General features: G+C 35.5%; 1 protein-coding gene across 1 annotated transcript; it reads left to right on the top strand.

Annotated features, from left to right (window-relative positions):
• Nucleotides 1–1,062: 1,062 nt before the first annotated feature.
• On the top strand, nucleotides 1,063–22,496 carry tmcc1b (transmembrane and coiled-coil domain family 1b). The gene is made up of 6 exons (XM_056468840.1): nucleotides 1,063–1,171; nucleotides 4,722–4,904; nucleotides 10,346–10,392; nucleotides 13,173–13,935; nucleotides 18,465–18,896; nucleotides 22,461–22,496. Exons 4-6 carry the CDS (start codon nucleotides 13,342–13,344, stop codon nucleotides 22,494–22,496), a joined length of 1,062 nt encoding a protein of 353 aa, XP_056324815.1. The 5' UTR covers nucleotides 1,063–1,171; nucleotides 4,722–4,904; nucleotides 10,346–10,392; nucleotides 13,173–13,341.
• Nucleotides 22,497–23,143: the final 647 nt, after the last annotated feature.

Here is a 23,143-nt window from a genome sequence, read left to right as displayed (position 1 = left end):
TGTTCATTTATGAATTTGTGTTTTGTAATTCTAGTTAAGCAGAATTAAGAGAACAAGTCCATTGTTGAGGACATGCAAACCTCTTAGTAATAAACTGTTTGAAAAGCTACTGAATCTTTACATGTATGCAGTTAGACATGGCTTTTTTTTTTTTTTTTTTTAATCAAATGGAAAAGTTAAAACGCTTCATTAAAGGAAATGTTTTTGTATATAAATTATGCTCTTGGCTGATGTGTCTATAAAAGTGCATCTACATGTGTTTTTCTAAACAGCTGAGTGTCAAATTTTCCACAACAAACGGTGTTTATTAATTCTGAAAACTAATTTATTTTAGCTAATTATTATTTGATTTCAGTTCTTTTTACAGTGACTTGTTAGTTTTGTTTAATTATAGTATTTTTTTTTATTTCAGTTAAATGTTTTTGACGAGGAGTTCAATAGTTTTCATTTTAATTTACTAGATTTTTCTTGACAGCTAAAGTAAATCTTTAAAAAAAAATTCAGCTCAATTTTTTTCTATTAAATTTCCAGATTATTTGTTAATGGTTTACTAATCTGAAAATGTTTAATATACAATGCTTCAACTATTACTTTGTCCTGTTCATCGCTAATGTTTTCATTGCTAATTATGCTTAATAAATTGTTAAAACTCTAATTAATCTTATTACTTACCTAAAATAGTAAACATTTCTTATGTAACTGTAAATTGAGTACGACTGAGATTAGATATAACTAATGAAATACACACACTCATGTTACACACAGTCTGCCTACCTCATATAGATTATTCGCCACCACATATTAGATAACCAGAGTGCATCAAATTCACTGTTTCTGTGTTTTGCTTGCATTTTGTATAAAAAATAAGATGCAGTATAAACAAATGATGATCGAGGCTGTGTCAGTCATTATGGCAAATATTTTAGCGAGTGTTTCCATATTAAAATATTATCACACACAAAAAGATGAACTTCTTTAAGCAATTGATAACCACTGACTGACCATTTTTGCCTTTGAGCCGCTGATGTGGTCACTCCGTCATATCGTGCCACGCGCAGACGAGTGACTGCCGCTTCCCTCACGCGTTGTGAGCGCGCCGCTGACGTCACCGTGGGAGTGTGCCATCGGGAGAAATTAACGGACATCAGCACAATTCTCTCTCAGCTCTCACGTAAGTTGTTTCCGCAAAATGCACTTGCTTTAGCCTTCTGTATAATCACAGCGTTAACGACAAGCCACCGCCTATATGTTGTAGGCTTGGTTGTGGGGCCGGGCACAGTTGGCCAGTTTGTCGGCTGAACTATTAGCGAGCTAGTCGGTTTTAGCCTGTGTTGCTGATGACGTTAGCAGCCTAGCCGCGCGAGCACGCCGCGAGATCAGGTGCAGCAGGTCAGACAGACAGAACCATAAACTAACCTTACATTTACACCAAAACATCATCTCACCGCTAACCGCCCCAAAATACACAGATCCAACGTGCTTAATGCATTCTAGCATGTATAAATACACTACACATATAGTAAACAGTGCAGAATATAAATACAAAAAGAACACCGTAGTAGGGTACATTACAGTAATTATTATTTTAAAACTCAAAATGAAAATGTACATCATCAGTTGTTTTTTTAAAGATAAAAGAATGTCTTTTAGAATAAGAAGCCACCAAAATCATTGTATAATATTTAATAATAATAATAACAGCGCAAGCATAACCAAACGACTATATAATAGTATAAATAGAGTATGCAAATCCTAAAGTGGACATTTATAAAGGATATTTTTTACATAACAATTTATTTATATCTTTGTGTCTCGATATGTCAGGAATAATTACAATTAAAAACCAAATATGATCAAACTCCCCAATTTTGATTATATTGCTATTATTTAATTCTAACTATATTAAATTTTTAAATGTTTATATTAATTATTATGGATGTAGTTTATCTTCTGCGTATAGGCAAAGTTTGCTGGTTATATGTAGAACATATAATTTACAATTTATAAATATTATCCATACAAATCAGCACACTTCGCACGCCACCCACTCGCATGTTTGTATGCTGCTGATATAATAAGGTCCTACTGAGTGGTGCCACCCAAACGGGCTCTTTCGCCTGATCAGATGCTGATGCTGTCTGTTTGTACGACTTTGACAGGCGTTTACATGCACCCCAACATGTAACTAGCAGGCGGGTGTAAGGGTTGGTCGTTCTTCCTTCCGTTCGAGCGCTTTGAGCGCAGTGTTTCCGATATTTTTATCAGTCGTGGTGATGATCGTGTGCAGCGACGCGTTTTATCGACCGTCTAATAGTATTAGCCTGGGTTGGGCGTAAACTGTCCATTTACCAGCTAGCCGGGCAGCTAACCCAGCTAGCGACCGCATCAACGGACAGTTGACGAAAATGTTCGGATTAATTCAGCTTTCAGCCACATCCGTTTGTCTCACGAAGTGAAATGGGTTTGTATTCATGTTTTAACCCTCTGTGTTACATGTCATGCTGTAATCTGCCAGTGACAGCTCAAGTTTAGAAAAGCTCGACGGGAGAGTTAGCTTCATTCACTTAGCCGGTCTTGTGTGTGGCTGTAGCAGTTTTTGAAAATGTCAGTTTAACGTTAACAGTCTTCTGTTTTGTTGTATGAGCATGTGGGTTTGTTTGGCCGTCAGATACAGCCCATACGGTTGATGTAAACAGTAGCGTTAGGGAACATTCACGTTTAATGTTCTGAGTAGACTTGAACTTGCGTGTTTTCTATATGCTTAAGGAGGTTGTTTGACTGTAAAATCGTCCATTAATTCAGTGGCTTTCAGTCTTTTAGATGCTACAGACCATACAGGATCATTCTCACGGGAAACACTTCCTTAAATGTGAAAGGCATCTGTTTAGTTTCTTGTGTAAAGACCAAATGGGTTATTGTTAGTCTTAAAAATGTGTCAAATTTATCATCTGCTAAGTAGCATTATTACATTTTTGTTACATTTGTTATAGCGCTTTATGTATAATAAATACGTAATTGTTTACTTATTTAAAGCTAATTGTATAGTACAATCTGATTTGTATATATTCCTTTGTTTAATCTCATTTTTGTTTCTAAATTGAATATTATTTTTATTAATTGTTTAATTTATTGTCATCATTAGCTACTTTTAATCCATTTTGAATTGTGTGTTTCTTTTATGAAAATTACTTGCATTTCTTTATTTAGATTATTTAAATATCTTTAAATGTTTGATTTGTTATGGTTTCTGCATGAATATTGCAACGTACGCATCCTCAATAGTCACATCGCAAAGATATGCAATGTCCAGTCTGAATTATAGTTGACCATGAGCTACAGAATTGTATTTAATTACTGTATTTATCTATATGAAACTGTATGAAATCTATATTATTTATGCCAAAAAAAACATTTCTTACTTAGAATTTTTGTCTTGGTTCTAGTCCAAAGCAAAAACAAGATTATTTCACTTACCCCACTGACAGATAATTTCTTTTAAACAAGCAAAAAAACCTCTTAATTTTTATGTATTTTCTCTGACGGTGAAACACCAAGCAATATCTTTACTTCATCTAAGAATTATTTTTCATATTTGGACTAGAAACAAGATAAAACAATATAGGAAAAGCATTTTTTTGCGTTGTAATAATTCAATTTCTGTACCTGTATACTGATAGACTACCTAGAAAACCGTCAAATAGAGCTATTCAAAGCATTTTCTAAAGCTGTATTCATATCGCAATATTTACAGCAGAAAAATTAATTATCGCAATATCATATTTTTCCAATATTGTATACGTGTAGCCCTAATAAATAAATAAATAAATAAATAAATAAATAAATAAATAAATAAATAAATAAATAAATAAATAAATAAATATATATATATATATATATATATATATATATATATATATATATATATATATATATACACACATACAAATATATACAGTTGAAGTCAGAATTATTAGCCCCCCTGTTCATTTTTTTCCCCCAATTTCAGTTTAACGGAGAGATTTTTTTCAACACATTTCTAAACATAATAGTTTTAATAACTCATTTATAATAGCTGATTTATTTGATCTTTGCAAAGATGACAGTAAATCATATTTGACTAGATATTTTTCAAGACCCTTCTATACAGCTTAAAGTGACATTTAAAGGCTTAACTAGGTTAATAAGGTTAACTAGGCAGGTTAGGGTAATTAGGCAAGTTATTGTAAAACGATGGTTTGTTCTGAAGACTATCGAAAAAAAAGAGCTTAAAGGGGCTAATAATTTTGTCCTTAAAATGGGGTTTAAAAAAAAAGTAAAACTGCTTTAATTCTATCTGAAATAAAACAAATAAAACTTTCTCTAGAAGAAAAAATATTATCCGACATACTGTGAAAATTTCTTTGCTCTGTTAAACATAATTTGGGAAGTATTTAAAAAAGAAAAAAAATCTAAGGGGGGCTAATAATTATGACTTCAACTATATATATATATATATATATATATATATATATATATATATATATATATATATATATATAGTTGCACTAATTAAATACAAATTTGATGAATTTTTATTTATTTATTATTTGTCTTTTAGGACACAATGACTGTGTATATAATATACATTATGTACTGTACTGCTGCTAAAGTCAGTACCTATTACAGAATTGGTTTTGTATAATAGCTGTTGTCTGAATCAAATGTCTTTCTACTTTTTTCAGCATGTGATAATCCTGCTTTTATGAGGGGCAAGTTAACTGAAGTGTCAAGAGAACAGATTACCCTGCATTGAGGGACTGGCGGTTTCTCTATGCAAGAGAGACCGTTTTGGATTTCCACTTAGATTTATCCACAGTATCAGATTTCTGTGTTGAGAAGACTGAGCAGGATGACTGGAACTGAAGGTATGGATACTTATGTTATTCATCACAAATGTTTTTATTCAGGAACAATTATGCGGCAATTGTTTGTCAAGCATGGTATGTGGAATCTGTCAGCCGATGCATGGATATTCATAATGCCACTGTTGTTGAGTGTCCTGAATGTCTTGACTGTAGAGGAGTGTAATGTTGCTCAAAGGCACACACACATACAGAGAGAGTGATGTGACCTTGGGAAGCAACAAGATCGGGACTGGGGAAGAGAGAGAGATGGATAGAATAAGCTGACCCATATCAGCCACACCAAGTACAATACTATAGAATGCGTATAGGGGTGTAATGATTTATTTGTTTTTAAATGGATAGTTCACGCAAAAATTACAATTATGTAATCATTCGCTCTCCATTCACTTGTTTTGAACCAGTTTGAGTGTCTTTCTTCTGTTGAACATAAAGGAAGATACTGATGTTGGAAAAAAGCAGCCATTGACTTCCATAGTTGTTATTATATATATATATATATATATATATATATATATATATATATATATATATATATATATATATATATATATATATATATATATATATATATATATTTATATATATATATATATTATATATATATATATATATATATATGTATATATATATATTTATATATTTATATATTGCATATTTTGTTCCTACTATGCAAGTCAGTGGCTGCAGGTTTTTGAAATACTTCAGAATATATTGTTTTGTGTTCAGTAGAAACCACTTGAGCGTGAGCAAGCAATTTTTGGGTGAACTATCCCTTTAAGAATACTTAAATACAGTTCTGCTGACAAAACTCAATTTGAAATATGAGTTTTAAATAATTAAACTTCTGGAGTCAAGTTTAAATGATGGGATTTTAATGGTTTGGCTGGTTGGTGAAAATTGTTTAATGGTTGGTAAAGTTTGTGTGCAGTACATGAAATATCTTGATGATGAAGTTGTAGGGTGAAATTATGAGAATGTTTATGTGGCAGGGTTAGTAGTTTCAGTGAATCTATGATCATGATGTAGCTATTTATTTTTTAACAACAGCTTAAAATAGTTTTAAAAATAAAGGTGAATGTCTGTTAAATATTTGGATCGAAGGCCAAAGACTGCTGGCTAAATTGTTTACATTTTATTTCAGACTGGTCAAGTAGTCCTTCAACAATACAAAGTATTTTACAGCAATAGTTTATTCAGAATAAAATTTAGAAAATTTACTTTTAAAATCATGCTGTTGCAAGCATTGTTCATTTAATTTCTCTCTCAAACCGCCATGATTAAGGATGCGTTCACACTTCTAGTTTGCTTGTCTTGGCTCTTTTATGGTCCATATCTGGTTTAGACGTCTTTTTTTTCTGTGTTTCATTCAAATTACATTCAAACCACATCAGAGATCAGAGATATGTTCGCTTCACACTTATTTAACCAAAGCAACCTTATTCATGAGATGCTGTGCTTGTTAAAATATGTATTTATTTAATACGTTTTTGGGATGCTTATTAAAGTTAAAAGTAGTTAAAAGTTCGAAACGAAGTTGTGACATTCCTGTATTGACATATGGATTAGATTCGAACAAGTTTTTTAGTATGCAACAAAATAAGTAATTGGTACTAAAAAACACAGAAATTTTCCATCTCATTAATCTGCAGCTCTTTTATTATTTTTTTAGACTTATTTGCACAATAAAGAGCCTTTTTTATTAAACAGAGACAACAATGCTTTTCTTTTGCTACAATAAACTAAACGTTTCTATCTTCAGCTCTGTTATACATTATAAATTACTCCAGTCAAACTGAAGTTTTGAAATTCTCTTTTGAATCATATCCAATCTTAAATGTTTCTTTGACTCAGTCAGCTGTCTGGTAGAGCATGGCACTAGAAACAGCAAGGTCATGATTGGATTTCTGGTAAACATAAAAAAGTATACCATAACATGCAAGTCACTTTGTATGTAAACGCATTTGTCAAATGCATAAATGTAATTTTTTTTCTACATGTATTAAGAAACTAGTAAGTTTAAGAGCTGTTAAACATTGTAAAATGTACAAAGCCCATGTCTGACACACATATTGACTTGCTGTGACATTATCTGCCCTTGTAAGATGCAGGAGAGTTAATTTTCAACTCTAAACTACTAGAACAGGCTGGTCAAAAGAATGTTGCTCACACAAGTTGCTGAAGGTACCATCAATACTCATGTTTTTGGACCGATAGAACTGGTGTGACCGCACCCCAGGGTGATCTTGGGTGTGTGCGGGGCCTGTTAAACTGCTGTTGCGTTGAATATGATTGTGTTATAGAATAGCTGTGCCAGGCATGTGCGTCACTCTGTCACTCGTCTGTTTAATTATGCATGTAGGACACAGACACATCAACACTACACGCCGGGTAAAGCTACATACACACACCACTATTCATTCACAGTACTGTGTGTGTGTCACCTTGCTGTTCTGCCACTCCCACATCTGGAGGATACTGTGTTTCTGAACTAATTAAGGTCTGGGTTTGTTTACTGCTAAACTGGGTGTGGGTTTGTTTCCTGCTTAACTAGTTGTAGGCCTTGGGTTTAGTCTGGACCCATATTGACTTGTTTCTCGGTTTGACTGTGGATGGTTGATCTTGATGTGGTTGGGATTTGGGTTTTCAAGATCATTTTGGCAGTGGTGTCCGTTTTCAAAGGGTAAGAAGAAATGTTTGTGTACTTGGCAGAACACTATGTGGTGAGGTTAACATTCATGACGTTTTGTAAACACAGGATTTAAGAAATTAAAGCCAAATAATTGAGTCAGCTTTTTAAAGAGTTTCATTTCATCTTGAATGTGATTTGTTTAGTTTGTGGTTTAATTTAGAGTGCCACAGTCATGTTCCAGAATGAATAATCCTAGTAATTCTCTTCATCAGGAAATTTATTTGTAACAATAACTTCCTTTTAAGACGAGGTTGTAAATCAATGACATTTTAGTTTTTGTTTTATTGAATATACATGTTCTGATACTTTGCATTCATTTTCTCATGGATTTTACTACGATTTACAAATAACAGCACAACTTTCCGATATAATTTTAATAATTAATAATAATAATAATAGTGACTACGTTTTTATTTTAGGTAAACTATCCCTTTAATTGTGCATTTGATTTAAAATAGACTTTAAAATTAAAGTCTCTTAATGAAAGTTCTTGCAAGGAAGATCCATCCAACTGGTCTTCAATCACTGCTCTTGTGTATAGAGAAGAAACCGCAGACTGGCTTATGTATGAACGAGATGGGACAGTGTCTTATATTTATTTTTTTAATGAAAATGCACTTGATGGATGTGCATGAACGTTATTTGCTCGGATCTTTTGAAATGCCTCATTAATGCACCGTGTTTTAAGACACTGTGACAAGTTAAAAGAATTTCTAGTTTTACATGCAGCAGTGCTGCTTATCGATGTCAGTTTCAAAGCAGAATATTGGAAAAAAAACTGAAATTGCAATATTTACTTTTACTCTTATATATTATGATATGAATACAATTTCAACAGATGACTTGAATTTCTTTGTAAAGCAAGTAGGATTTTAGGCAAAAATTACAAGCAAATTTAAATATGTTTAACGGAGCAAATATACAAATTAAATGAGCAATGACTTATGACTTTCTGGGGAGTCTAACAGTGTTCAGAAACAAATGAAATTATCACTGTATAATGTAATAATAACACTATTGTTTCATTGAGTAAATAATTATGTAACTGTACAATTAATCTTTAGGTTACAAACTGCATTATATTGGAAAAAAACTGACATTACAATATTTTCTTTTACTGCTAAATAAATTGTGATATGTATATAATTTCAAAAGATGACTTGAATATCACTTTGTAAAGAATGCATGGTTTTAGATTGATTGGGAGGATTTTATAGGCAATTTCATAGGCAAAAATGACAAGCAGAGTTAAATACATATAACAGACCAAGTATACTAAAGCAACAGAAATGAAATTATCACTGTGTAATGTAAGAATAACACTATCATTTTCGTTGAGTAAATAATTATGTGAATATACTATTAATCTTTAAGGTATGAACGTTTAATATATCATGCCAAAATGCATTAAATTAGCTTGAAATGCTTAGTCACAGGCCTTAAAAACAAATGCAAATAATTAACTTTCACTCTAAGGTCACAATTTGAAATGATGTCAACTGTAATGTCTGAGTAATTGTAATCACAACTTGACATCCGCGATGCGACTATTGCACTCTCGCACATTGCGATATCAATGCTGAAATGATATATTGTGCAGCCCTACAGTAGACCAATCAGAAGATCCTGCAGCCGGCGCAAGCTCCTCTTTACAAAAATAAGTTTTATTTGATGTTAACTTAGTTGAGAAGGGAAGGAGTTTTTTTTTTTATACAATTTCTGAGCACTGCAATTGACATTTTCATGCTGACTAAATGCTGAATGGCTCTTAAGCTGTTGCACATTCCTGTACCATGACAGATCAGGCTGATAACATGTACCATTACACCCCTAATGTTTTGCAAAAAAAATCTATAACGGAATTAATCGATGCATTTATATATCTCTATTGTTATTTTGTTTGCTTGTCCTTTCCATGACTTCACTAGACAGTAGTACTTTTAATCTTTCATGCGATGAAGTAGTCTTATATCTGTTTTTTGGTTCTGATTTTCAAATGATTTTTCTTGCTTTTAAATCAAAGTTAGGGGTCTTGTGATTCTCCTTGTAGATAGATAGTTTTTTCATGAGCTGTAATGCATTTTCAAAAATCCTGTGTGGAAACTAATTTCAGGATCTAGACTTCTAATAAAAAGGGAGGTCACCGCTGCACTCTATTGAGGATTTTTTTTTTAATTCCAATTGCAAAATGACACCGAAGCTGATAAAAAAAGTGGGCGGTCACTATTTCACTCTCTTAACAGCTGAACTTATTATGGAGTGCTGTGGTACTGCAGTATGAGGCGTCATGTGTGTCGAAGTAAGCTGAATAAAGAGGATTACAGCTGGCTGTTATTCTCTCCATTCGAGGCCCACCTTAAGCCACCACCAGACTCAAACCATCTTAGTTTAACACACCTGAAGCTCTGTCTGTTTTATAAATACTCGTTTCATACATCCTGATGTTGTTTTTTGCAAAGTTTGACATGTTTGTTTACTCAAAGCAGTTAACAAAATTAGTATGGCAAATTTGCTCAAGAAAATAAAAGGTTGTTTAGGATGCTGGTAATGTACCGTGTCATCTAATGATGTAATGAGAAGTTATGTTCCCGGAAATGACTCAACGGCCTCTGCCAAAACCATGCATCATAATCCAAACAAGAGCACACCCTGTTGTCATTGTGTGAATCTGCCATTGAAGTGAATGAGCATAATGTATAATCTGTTGTGTGTCATCTGAGTCTCGTCTGACAACCATTTCTCCTCTTCACAGCCAACGCTGAACTGCTGTAAGCCAGTGGAGGCCAGGCTGGACTAATGGTAGGAGGCACTGTTTATCTCTCTCTAAACCTATTTAACTCCTTATCATATTTGTCTTTCAACATCTATTGTGATATTGTCATGAAGAGATTGCCATGTCAGTCTAAACTAATTCGAGCATGTCTAAAACAAATAAGCTGAACTGAGTTGAAAATGGGTTGTGCTTTATGGATAAATGATTTGCTGAGTGGCCGTCTGGGGTTGTGGAATTGCCTCAGCTCCACTGAGGGTTTGTCACCTCACCTAAGTTCACTTCTGTGCCACAACGCCAAACCCATCACTCATCACTTCACATATTCACACCTTAGCTTTGAGTTAGGGCTGCACGATTATTTAAAATAAACTTGAGATTGTGATGAATGTTTCAAAGCAAAGTATGGCACTGTGATATGACAAGTGAACAGCTCAATATCTTCCAGTGTTTGCTGTAGAGTTTAAGTTGCATGTTAGGGTATGTTAACAGGTAAGTTGCATTTGGGAACACAAAATGTGCCAAACATATTTAAACACTTAAAAAAACTTTAACAATAGTATAGTTTACCCACAAATTAAAATTCTGCCATCATTTACTTTGAGTACATTTTTTGGTCTGTAGAACAGAAAAAAGATATGTCAGTGTTCAACGCTAAAGATTTTTTTCTACTGGCCCCAGATTTTACCTGCCCTGCCAAAGATTTCACTGGCCCCACTAAAAAAAGAAGTTAATAGCTATTTCTTAGCCGCATATTTTAAATAATGTGTCAAAAGCCAGTCATAATTGTATACATACACTTTTTATTCAGCATAACTTTTCTTTAAATATAACTGACAGTTTAAAAAAGTTACAATTAGGATGTAGCTAAATTTTTGAAAAAAATAAATAAATAATAAAAAAATATATATATATATATATATTATATATATATATATATTATATTATTATTATTCTTATGTATTATTATTATTATTATTTATATATTTATAGTATATATATATATATATATATATATATATATGATACATACATACATACATATATATATATATATATATATATATATATATATATATATATATATATATATATATATATATATATATATATATATATATATATATATATATATATATATATATATATATACATATACATAGCGAAAATGTGCATTTTAATTTTGGCACCCTCAGACATCATCACCAAATATAAATCGGAGAGTTAAGACTTTCTCATACATAGCCTCATTTCAGTTGTCAAGATTTGTAAGATAATTTTTGTAAGATAATTATTCAATCTAATAAAGAAAACTTTGGCTTGAATTATGCGTTATATAGACTTAAATCATAGAGAGAAATAACAGATGAACTGAGACTGCAGTCAGATCATGAAGCACATCAATGTTAATCTTTTTTTCGAGGTGTCAGTGCAGAAATGAACAAATCAATAGGCCTAATACAAACTGTTATAAGATTAAAATATGGAAAAATGATCAGAGGGTAGTTTCTGTCAATTTTCCTAATGGATAAACCGCTCTCGCTAATATTTCAGCATGCTTTCACTTTCGTATTCGTCATGAAACGCATCCTGCCCTAATCATAATCCTCTGTTCATATAGCCGTATATATGGCAATACACAACCATAATACTCTGTGATATAGTCCGGTTCGTTAATTTATTGTATTGTTTTGTTTTCTCAATACAACCGATCTGCTCCAGAGTTCATTTCAATCGAACCGAGACCACCTCATTCAGGTGGCCTCAGACCGAATCACGGATTGCGGATACAAAAGCGATGGCTGGATTCACATATGCCAAACGAACCGCGTTAACTGGGCAAACAAGACAGAGTCCGAAACAAATGTCCAAACGATTGGACCTGTCTACTGTCATGAGCATCTTGCACGCTAGCCCCGGGGGCCATCAGGCGGTCCTTATTGTTGAGCCCTGTATGTCGCAGAATGTTGTAACCATTGACATCCATAGTAGGAAAAACAAATACTATGCAAGTCATTGGTGACAGGTCTCTCACAATCTTTAACATATTTTATTTTCAAGATATCTTATCATTAAAAGACTTAAGCTGGTTTGAAACAAATGAAGGGGGAGTAAATGATGACAGAATTATTTAAGTCAACTTTGATGAGAAGGTCTAGTGGTTTGATTAAAAAAAAATCATGTTAAGATAATAATATTAGTCTTAAAAAAACTAAAATCTTAGAAGAAATGAAATTTATTTTAGTTCCCATCTAATCGTGTAGCCCTATTTTGCATACGTGCTTCTGACCTTATCCACAGGGGAGCTTATAAGGATTATTTGAGGAATTTCTGCAATGATTTCCAAAAAAGGGTCCAAAATTGTGCAAATAAATCTGTTGCACCAGAAGTGTTCTCATAACAGTTGGCCCGAAGACCCTTCAGGCATTTCAGAAATTAGCACCCTCATGTTTGCTTTTTGTAGTTCTGTCATACCTCATTTGCTTGGCAAAACCCATGGCTGTAGATTTCTAGTACCTGTCAATAGTGATATTGCTAATGTAGTTTTAGTTGGTTGGCTCAGAACCTGCGAGGTGTGGCTTATTTAATCCGTGACCTCTGCCTTCACTCTCATTAATATATTGGCGAGACATGATCATGTATTGCAATGCAATCCATCTACAAAGGGCTAAAGGTAAAAAAAAAAAAGTCAGCTGCATCTTCTTGCCTCTGAGCCATCCAATGCGCTGCTTTTGTGATGTAGTTGTAGCTTGTGTTCCATCGCTCACAGCTGCATGACATAATCCATTTTATTTTCCTTCTGTGGTAGACGAGCATGACTTTGCGCCAAACCACAGATGCATGTACGCTCTCAGAGTCCACCTGACTGCTGCCACCCTCTGCTTCCTGGCTTTTGAAACAGCCTATCAGGGGGCTGGTGGAGGCGGGGCTTAGCTAGACCCCTGTGCTGACCCTCTGAGTGAGACTGGCGCCTCCTGATGGACCAGGGTGGTAGCGAGCAGCCTGGGGCGGAGGAGCCAGACTCTGGGGGTCGAGCAGAGCGGGAGGTGAGCAGAAGGGCTTCCGAGCCTGATCACGGCCTGTCCAAAATTACCCACAATGCCTTGGAGAACATGGGCGCGCTGGGCCATGGCCTGAAGCACTTCTTCCAACCCCAGCGCAGGCGTTCATCCGTCTCGCCGCACGACTACGCCTCTTCCTCCACAGGCCCTATCCTTGAACCCCCTGAAGTGGGGCCAGAGTTGGGGGAAGCGCCAGGCATCACGGTCGCCCCTAACTCTGACCCCCACACTTCCGCCCCCCCTGCAGCTTTGAGCCGCGTGCTGCAGCAGATTAGAGGCCCCCCCATAATGAAGAGAGGGACCAGCCTGCAGAGCCGCCGCAGCAAGGCAGGGGGGGTAGGGGAGGCCCCCCAAAAAGGCAGCCCTCAGATCCACAGGCGCAGTACCCAGGACCCCTTGCTGCAGGCAGGACGGCCACGCTCCTCTTCAACCACCGATACGCCCAGCAGCCCAGCTTTGGTGGACATGTTGCTGACCTCAGGGTACCACTCCACCGAGGAGGCTGATCGGGTGAGTGTCATGGTTTACTTTACACATTAAGTCTACCACAATCACTGATTGTCATTGCCAGCCATTAAAGGGCACCTAGGTTAGCCCTTTTTTCATATTTAATATAAGTCTTTTGTGTCCCCAGTATATGTCTGTATATGTCCCCAGTATATGTCTAAGTTTCAGCTCAAAACAACCATCAGGGTATTTGTTATAGCTGTCTGAAGTGTCTGTATTATAGCCGGTAAAACTTGGTTGCTGTTTTTTTGGACTGGGCCTATAAGGCTAGTCCTCCCTGCCCACTGTTCCCACGTGCCTGTCAGCAACATACCTCAGTCGCCGCCCTCGGCTGCCTCAGGAAGCAGATCTCATGTCGTTTGTGAGAAATACTACAGTAAGAACTTTACCAATCAGTATTTGATGCAGTTTTTGTGAGTTGCAACCATGAGTCACACACAAAGTCGTTACAAAGTTTACGCTCACTCTTGATCACGTTTGATGATGATTGATGATCCTAGCGAACTGAACACACCTTTTATTCCCGGCTGCTTTGCGCACGTCCTGTCTTGTTGATATGATTATACACGTGACTACCAGGACATGTTACGCAGCTGTCAATCAATTCGTTGGGCGGGGGGACCACACTCCTACGTCAAGTTGCGTCGATCTGAAAACCGCTCCAATTGGTCCACCGTTTTATGTTGTTAAATTGGAAAAAAAAGGACTGGGTGTGTTTATATCACCCTAATATGACTGTCCATACACTATACCTACACACATATCTGTCCAACAGCTTGAAAAAGTAGATTTTTCACCATATGTGCCCTTAAAGTATAATAATAATGCATTCATTTTTAATATGTTTTAAATGAGGACTGTTAACAATTACAAGAGTATGTTTGGCCCAACCTGTGCAAAAAAAATTCCATCAAGCTTTTCATGTACTTGTAATCATTTTGCCAAGGTGATGTGAGCAGTGTTCAATAGAAGGTGATAGAAGCTTGTTTGAAAGTGATGGGAAGACAGATTTGAATTGAACAGCGATCTGTGCAGATGGCAATCTGTTGCCTGCTGCGTGTGTCTGAAAGAAACCTCCAGGATGGATGGATGAGTTGACAGCGTTCACAGGTCAGGAAGCTTGTGTAGCAGGTCACTATGTTCTCTAAGCCTTGCTATATTTAGCCAGGTCTTTGGATGCAATTCAGTTCAGAGCACTTCTGCAGTCAGCATTGAGCATTATGTCAAATTCAATGGCTTCCTTCCCTCTTTCCAACCAGGATGTAGGATCAGGATAGCTGTTTGCTTTCATTTGTCCTCAAGGATACAGTCAAGGTTAAGTTTGCTCTTGCAGGACAGGTGCAGCAACTTTATTTAGAACTGCAGTTCAGATTGTTGAAAAACCAGTTACTTCTACTCTTTTTTTTTTTTGGTACTGCTCACTCAAAATAGCAATCAGAATTCATTTACCAGGAAAAATGTTGACCAAGCCTACTGGTTTAAGTCTCTAGGGGGTCATTATGCTCACAGTTCATAGTACTATGCTTTTAAGCATGCCTTTTTCAACAGCTAAGCATTTCCACCAGACACACTAAATTGTCTGGGTGATTGCCAAAGTACTTCTTCTCACCTGTTGTTGAAGAACTAAGTGGCACCATCGAGAAAGTTCTCTCTCATGGGAGTTTCCAAACATAAGCTCCACATTTATTTCAGGATACATCTATAGACAAATTTCCAGAAAATATTAAAATATATATTTTTCAATATTGTACTTGCCTATTGGTTAAAGTTGAAAAACAGTGTTTTCCCCAATATGCTAGCCTCTAAATGCAATTACAGTGTAGTTTCACAGCTTATTTAGTTGGTAGTGAAACTAGAGGTCAACATAAAGAGTTAGCTTAGCTCAGTAAGAGGCTTTAACACCTTTGTTAATCAAACAGAACTGATTCCTGGATAAACGAGCAGAAAATCCTCTTTTGACCAGTTAGGTGTGAAAAAGGCATTGCAAGTCAGCTGGAATGTCTCACTGATATCAACTCGACCTTATCAAATGTTTACCAAGTTTTTCCTGTGGCCACATAGCCGGAAATCTATTTGTGTTTTAGATATTGTGTTGTAATGGGGACTCATCATTGGCAGTAAATATCTGATCTTATTGGCGAATTAATCATTTGTACATCATGATCAAACAATGCTGCTGGCTCTCTTAGTCAGTTTATAAAGACTGTGATGGATGCTTGGATTGTCCACAGCTGTTTATCTAAGATCAGTGAAGGCCATATCACTGATAATCTGGTTTCGACTTGGCTGTCAATAGGTGTTCAGAGTTCAGTTTTTTGCAAGGTTGCACTAAAGAATTCACACAATCAAAGCATATTGATTTATTCTTTGGTTATTTAAACGCACATTCAAAAGAAACATTTATCTATTTTTTTTTTAATATTGGTAACTTTTTTTTGAAGTTTTAATTAATGATGAGGTACAATGTGCCATTCTTTATCAGTTAATGTCCTGCATTATCTCAGAATTTTGAGGGCTATGTCATAGTACAGAGGTCCAAACTGTTAACGTCACCTGAGACTAGTGTAGTCACACTCACATACAGTAGTTTAAACGTGGCACGTCTTTCAAGATGGAACGTACTGAAAGTGCACCGACATTAATGGTAACATTGTTTTATTCTTGTTAGAGAATGTAGTTCAGAATCTTACTTTTTAAACATTTATTTGTGACTGATATCTGACTTGGTCATCATCAGAGTACAGTAGAGTTTTAGTGTACAATATCACAATTGGATCTAATTGAATGGAGTCACTCTTGTACATGTAAATAATTTATTTAGATAACTTGGGTTATTACCAGTAAATAGCTTTATATCGAGGTTAGGCATAAGCCAATGTTCTATTATTCAATATATAATGATGGCGGTATTGATATTGTGGTGGCAATTAAAAAAATAATGAATAATTCGATTTTTGATTCTTTTATGGCCTTTTAAGATTATTCACATTGTGTTTGCGGTGGTGTTCTTTAGTTAATTGGTTAGTTGAAGTGTTCAAACATTAACATTTTCACATGTTAAATGGGCCTGCTACATGCTAAAATATTGATTGAAAATTCTATTAATTCTTTATAGGGCTGTTGTACATTTAACACCACAATAAGGCTCCAGTAATTAACATAAGTTTATTTAACTAAACTTGCACTAAAGTAAATAAAGTTATCTTTTTATTAAATTAATTTAATAACTAATGATTTAAAAACTAATAACTTTTTTACTGATATTAACTGCAAGAAAAATTTCTTTTTTCTGACTGTTGATTTTTACTGATGAGAGACCTTATTGTAATGTGTTACATTTTGTACTGTATATACAATAAAGCAAAACTTGGCATTATACCTGTTAAAGTACTTTTTTTTGCTGCTTATGTCAATTCTGATAAAAGCTTCATCACAACAAGACCATTTTAACAATCATAAGCCTAATTAAGGTGTGTGTGTGGTATGTATATATGTGTATATATGTATATATATGTATATATGTGTATATATGTATGTATATATATATGTATATGTATATATGTGTAATATATTATATATATATATATAATATATATATATATATATATATATATATATATATATATATATATATATATATATATATATGTATATGTATGTATATGTATATGTATATGTATATGTGTATATGTATATGTATATGTGTATATGTATATGTGCGTGTGTGTGTGTGTGTGTGTGTGTATATATATTTTATATATATATATATATATATATATATAAGTCAAGGTTTTAAAACCGTCAAAATTCTCTGCTATACTGTTCTTAAAGTATGTGTGAGTTTTATTTTTATTTTAGGACAACAGTATCTCCTGCAGAAAAGATATCCAAAGATGTCGTGAGAGGGGCGCGGGTATACAAAGGCTGCGCTGGACCGTATGCGTGCACTTTAAGTTTAGTGCAGAGAAGTTTAGTGTCAGAATAATATAATAAATATAAATTATAATATAATAATTAGAAATCACCCTTAACAAAGCTGGGTCATGTGACTCCACAAGCGGTAGGGATAGTAATCAAAAAAATTGGCCTGGAAAAATTTGATCGATTATAGGTTCTGAATGTCGATTTCGATCACTTTTCGATTAATCGCCCAACCCAAGTGGACATAACCACTATGATGTCTATCAGACAATGGATTTTGATTGTCATACTTGACGAATAATTGTCAGTATTTGACGTCAATATGACGTTGGTTTAAGATGTTGGCTCTAAATTGGATTTTGGTCACTTTCTAACACAACTTAAAGTCAACCAAATATCAATGTTGTTATTGAACGTCAAAATAACGTTGTCCTTGGATGCTCGCTGGACATTGAATTTTGGTCAGCTGACATCATGACCTAAATCTAACCTAATAATATTGTCTTATGATGTTGTGTGCCTGCTGGGATTCTTTCAGCATTATCCTGAACAGTGACATTTTGTTTAACACATGATATTGTGACTACAAAATCTTACTCTTCCCTTTGCAGCAAGATCGTTTGGAGGTGTCGGGTCCTGCAGTGTCTCCCAACGCTCTGTCTACATGCTCAGATGGCGGTCAGTACGGTGTGGATTCAGTGGATGGCACCCCGGATCCTCAGCGCACCAAGCAGGCCATTGCTCAGCTACAGCAGAAGATCCTCAAACTCACAGAGCAGATCAAAATCGAACAAACAGCAAGAGACGACAATGTAGCCGAGTACTTGAAGCTGGCAAACAACGCAGACAAACAGCAGAGCACTCGCATCAAGCAGGTGTTCGAGAAGAAGAACCAGAAGTCTGCGCAGACCATCCAACAGCTGCAGAGGAAGCTGGAACATTACCATCGCAAGCTCCGAGAGGTGGAGCACAATGGAATACCACGCCAGCCCAAAGATGTCCTGCGAGACATGCACCAGGGTCTGAAGGATGTGGGTGCCAAGGTAAAGGCTGCATCCTTTTCTTACTGCTAGGGCTGTGCAATGTAATGTAATGATATAAAAAAGTCTATCATTTCATGTTATGCTCTATCATTTATTTTGTGGTATTACAAAATACATTGTTTACACTAATACTTTTCATAATTGATATGAGAGCAATATTGCACACCATAAGGGGGATTCAGACAGAAACAAGAAATAACAGCATTGTGAGAAAGTTAAATCTTGAAAGTGCAATGTTTACATTTTGTATTTGATTTAGCAATGCATTTTATTTTATGTTGGATCTGCAATCATTAGTGTTTGAAAAATGTTTCATATGTTTTTATTACAGTCCTTAGTATTTATAAGTGAGAACTATTATCACACACTGAAAAAAATAAATCTGTATAATTTACAGTTAAAAAAACGGCAGCTGTGGTTGCCAGTATTTCACCGTTAAAATACGGTACAAACCGTAAAAGTAATTTCTCGTTTTTACAGTAAAATACCGTGTTTCATTAATTTATAGAGGTAATATGTCTGTATTTTGAATTACCAACATCTACACATCTTTTGTTACACAGATAGACACGTTAACACCGTCATATGCAGTTGATGGTGAGAAAGTTACATAATAAACCAATGCTCATCACGAACAACTTTTCCCACAATCAGAAAAGTGTATCAGATTATAGAAGGTGCTCAGTGTCATTCACACAGATACTAAACACCAGGATGGTAACACGCATAAAATTAAAGTCATGAAATAAACATTGTTTATCAACATTAAATGTAACCTAAATCTCTAATGTACATAACTGATGGAGAAGCAACTAAAAAGATCCATAGTAATGTCGACAAGCATAAAAAGTGAAAGTCAGTTTACGGTTATTCATCGTATACATTAAGGAAACATACCGTTAACCAGGTTATGGATTTTTACTGTAGCATTTTCACAGTTTTTACCGTTGAAAATCACGGCCATTATTTACAATGCATATAAATGAGTACATTTCTGAGAAAAATTAATAGTCCTTTACATGTAGTCAATACATACTGTATATAAAGTATTAATTGACTGAATTGACATGATTTATATATATATATATATATATATATATATATATATATATATATATATATATATATATATATATATAATATATATATATATATTTGTTATCAGAATATGAGACGACCATATAGTGATATGAGATTTTGTCATATCACCCAGCCCTAAATGGAATGTGTTTGGTGTAGATGTGTGCTTATCTTAGTGCGATCAAACAGGGCTTTTGAGTGATTCTTTTGACACATGCGGTGTAGAGCAGTCATGCACTTTGTCAGAAGCTACATTTGAATCTTTGTGATCTCTGAAATACTGGATTAGCAACCATGAGGATGTTAGTTGTTTGGTCTCTCCACAAACCTATTGAGCTACCTTGTTGCATACAGCCTAAATTCCACTTTAATGCACTACATTACTTTTGTCAAAGACTATTCAGCTTATTGTTTGCGTACGAGCGGGCGCAGCCATTTAAATCTTTTTGGCTAGAGGACTTCCGGTCTTATTCACTTCCATTCATTTTTAGACGTTAAAAACTGCTCGTTATGCTGCTTGATGTTGCATACTGACATTTCTTTTATATTATTCTACTTTGTCTGTATGGACACACTTGTTGTAGAGAAAGTAGTTTCACCATTTTCTGCGGTTTATCATTCCTAGTCATTTCTCCCATAGGCAACTGAATCGGAAGTTTTAAACAATGACGAAAACGTGCGCTCTTCCACATTAAAGAATAAGGTCAATTGATACAGTATGCATAGACGGCTCACTTGCTTTTACTATGATTGGGGAAAAGTGAAACCATCAGTATGATTTTTTTGAGGTAGGAGGTTGTTACGGCAAGTACTGTCATTTGGAGATTACTCTGTATCATTGTTGATTTCTTCTTTTTTTTTTACACAAGAAAAGACATCCCAGCACATTCGTGTCTTTTCAGTGTCATCCTTCAGTCTTTTGCTTCAGGTTTTGTTTATGTTCTTCCAGTATTTCTAACCGTGTTCTATTTTTACAATTGAAACCGCCATTAAGGAAATTGGTGTCATGCTAATCTTTGCTTATGCACAGTAGCATGTTTTACATGTTTTAGATATAATTAGGGCTTAAGCGACAACACTAATGGGGCAGGTCACTTCAGATTTTGTAGCTTATTTGAAATTTGTAATTTAAATGTGAAATTTCGGATTTCCCCTATTCATTTAGATTCGTTTGGTCTTGGGTGAATTGCTTGCGTCTTGGTGTTGCAATTATGGCTGCTGTCTGAACAGACTTCCTTGGAAGGGGACTTTGCTTGTGCCCATATTTTTGCTACAAGTTGCTGTCTTGTGTGGTTAACTCAAGAAGTAGCCAGAAGTTTTATTATTTCTTTCAGACATATTTGATATTTTGAGCTGATATTATAACAAGGAGGATGGAATGTGAGATTGACAGGTGGATCGGTGCAGTGGCAGCAGTAATGCGGTTCGATGACAGGTCCGTTGTGGTAAAGAAGGAGCTGAGCTGAAAGGCAAAGCTTTCGATTTACCGGTCAATCTACATTCCTACTCTCACCTGTGATCATGAGCTTTGGGTCATGACCGAAAGGACAAGATCTCGATACAAGCGGCCGAAAATGAGTTTCCTTCGCAGGGTGGCAGGGTGCACCCTTATGGATAGGGTGAGGAGCTCTGTCACCCGGGAGGAGCTCGGAGTAGAGCCGCTGCTCCTCCACATCGAGAGAGTCAGCTGAGGTGGCTCGGGCATCTGTTTCGGATGCCTCCTGGACTTCTAACTAGGGAGGTGTTCCAGGTATGTCCCACTGGGAAGAGGCTTCAGGGAAGATCCAGGACACGCTGGAGGGACTATGTCTCTCGGCTGGCCTGGGAACGTCTGGGGAGAGGGAAGTCTGGGGATTTCTCCTAAGACTGCTGCCCCCACGACCCGGCCCTGGAAAAGCAGTAGAAAATGAGTGGATAAATTCTAACAAGTATTATGTTAAATTATCATGTTTTTCACAGCATATAGCTGCTTGAGTTATTGTGTTCAAGATTTTGCATATTGAAAATGTACAAATATACAAATCCTAATATACATATGGCACTGGCTTTTGATAACCTTATATTAACGTACATTAAAAAGCTATAAAAGGAACCTACAGACAGCGAATAAATTGTGCTGTTTTTTCGTGGTGGTGGTATGTGGTGGATGCTCGATGATACGTCTGAGGCAATCAACAAGCCATTGTAATGGTCTTAGTTAACTAGTCTGAGAAGATGAGTCAGTCCCAGGCACCACAGCTCCTGCTGACAATGTCAGTGGCCAAAGGAATGTGAAACATGTACACTCACTGGCCACTTTATTAGGTACATGGTTAGTGCAGAGTTGAACCACACCCTGCTTTTAAAACTGCCTTAATTCTTTGTGACAGATTTAGCAAAGTGCTAAAAACATTTTGGTCTATATTGAGATGATGGCGTAGAATCATGCAGTTTCTGCATGTTTGTCGACTGCAAATGATGAAATGTGTGATTCTCCCATTCCAGGCACACCCCAAAGGGGTAGATTTGGACCTGGTGTGACTTTTCGATTGTGACAAGCTATGTTATCCTGATGGAAGAAGCATCAAAGGATGTGTTCATAGAAGGGATGGTCGTGGTCAGCAACAATACTCAGGCTGTGGAGTTTAAACAATGCTCAGTTGGTACTAAGGAGTCCCAAGTGTCTCATGAAAATATCTTCATCAGCATTATATAAGTAGCAGCCTTAACCATTTTATACAAGGCTGATGCTTTATGTTGTTTACACCAATTCTGACCATATCATTTGAATGTGATGCATAATTTGAGACTCTTCAGTCACAGGCCACAGTTTTACAATCTTCTATTGTCCAATTTTATTAAGCCAACTGTATTCCAATCTAATCCAATTCTAGCCCTTAGTCCTTTCCTTCATTTTGTGCATTCACGTAACGGGGTAGAAATGTCCCAATTCTTATTAGCCACGGACATGGCTGCAAAACTAGCAGGAGACCACAATGTAAAAAAAGGCCATTAATAAGGATTTTGTTTACTACAAACAGCATCTGATTTATTACATTCATAAATGATGTTATAGTGGTACGGTTAGAATCTTCAACGAGGATGTTTAGATATATAGTATTTTTGATAGTGATAGCCTCTTAATATCCACTGAAAAAACATTACAAAACATTTTAAGTTCTTGTAAC

This window comes from Danio aesculapii, chromosome 11 (genome assembly GCF_903798145.1).
Source record: "Danio aesculapii chromosome 11, fDanAes4.1, whole genome shotgun sequence".
NCBI classification, from domain to species: Eukaryota; Metazoa; Chordata; class Actinopteri; order Cypriniformes; family Danionidae; genus Danio; species Danio aesculapii.
Note: the sequence above shows the minus strand (reverse complement) of the source record. Positions and strands in the feature narration are given on the sequence as shown.

What these genes read in the sequence shown, in the direction of transcription:
- tmcc1b (XM_056468840.1), top strand. Translation starts at nt 13,342, where the DNA reads ATGGACCAGGGTGGTAGCGAGCAGCCTGGGGCGGAGGAGCCAGACTCT. An exon ending in CCACCGAGGAGGCTGATCGG is followed by an intron (nt 13,936 to 18,464) that starts GTGAGTGTCATG and finishes TTCCCTTTGCAG; the next exon opens with CAAGATCGTTTGGAGGTGTC. An exon ending in TGAAGGATGTGGGTGCCAAG is followed by an intron (nt 18,897 to 22,460) that starts GTAAAGGCTGCA and finishes CTCCCATTCCAG; the next exon opens with GCACACCCCAAAGGGGTAGA.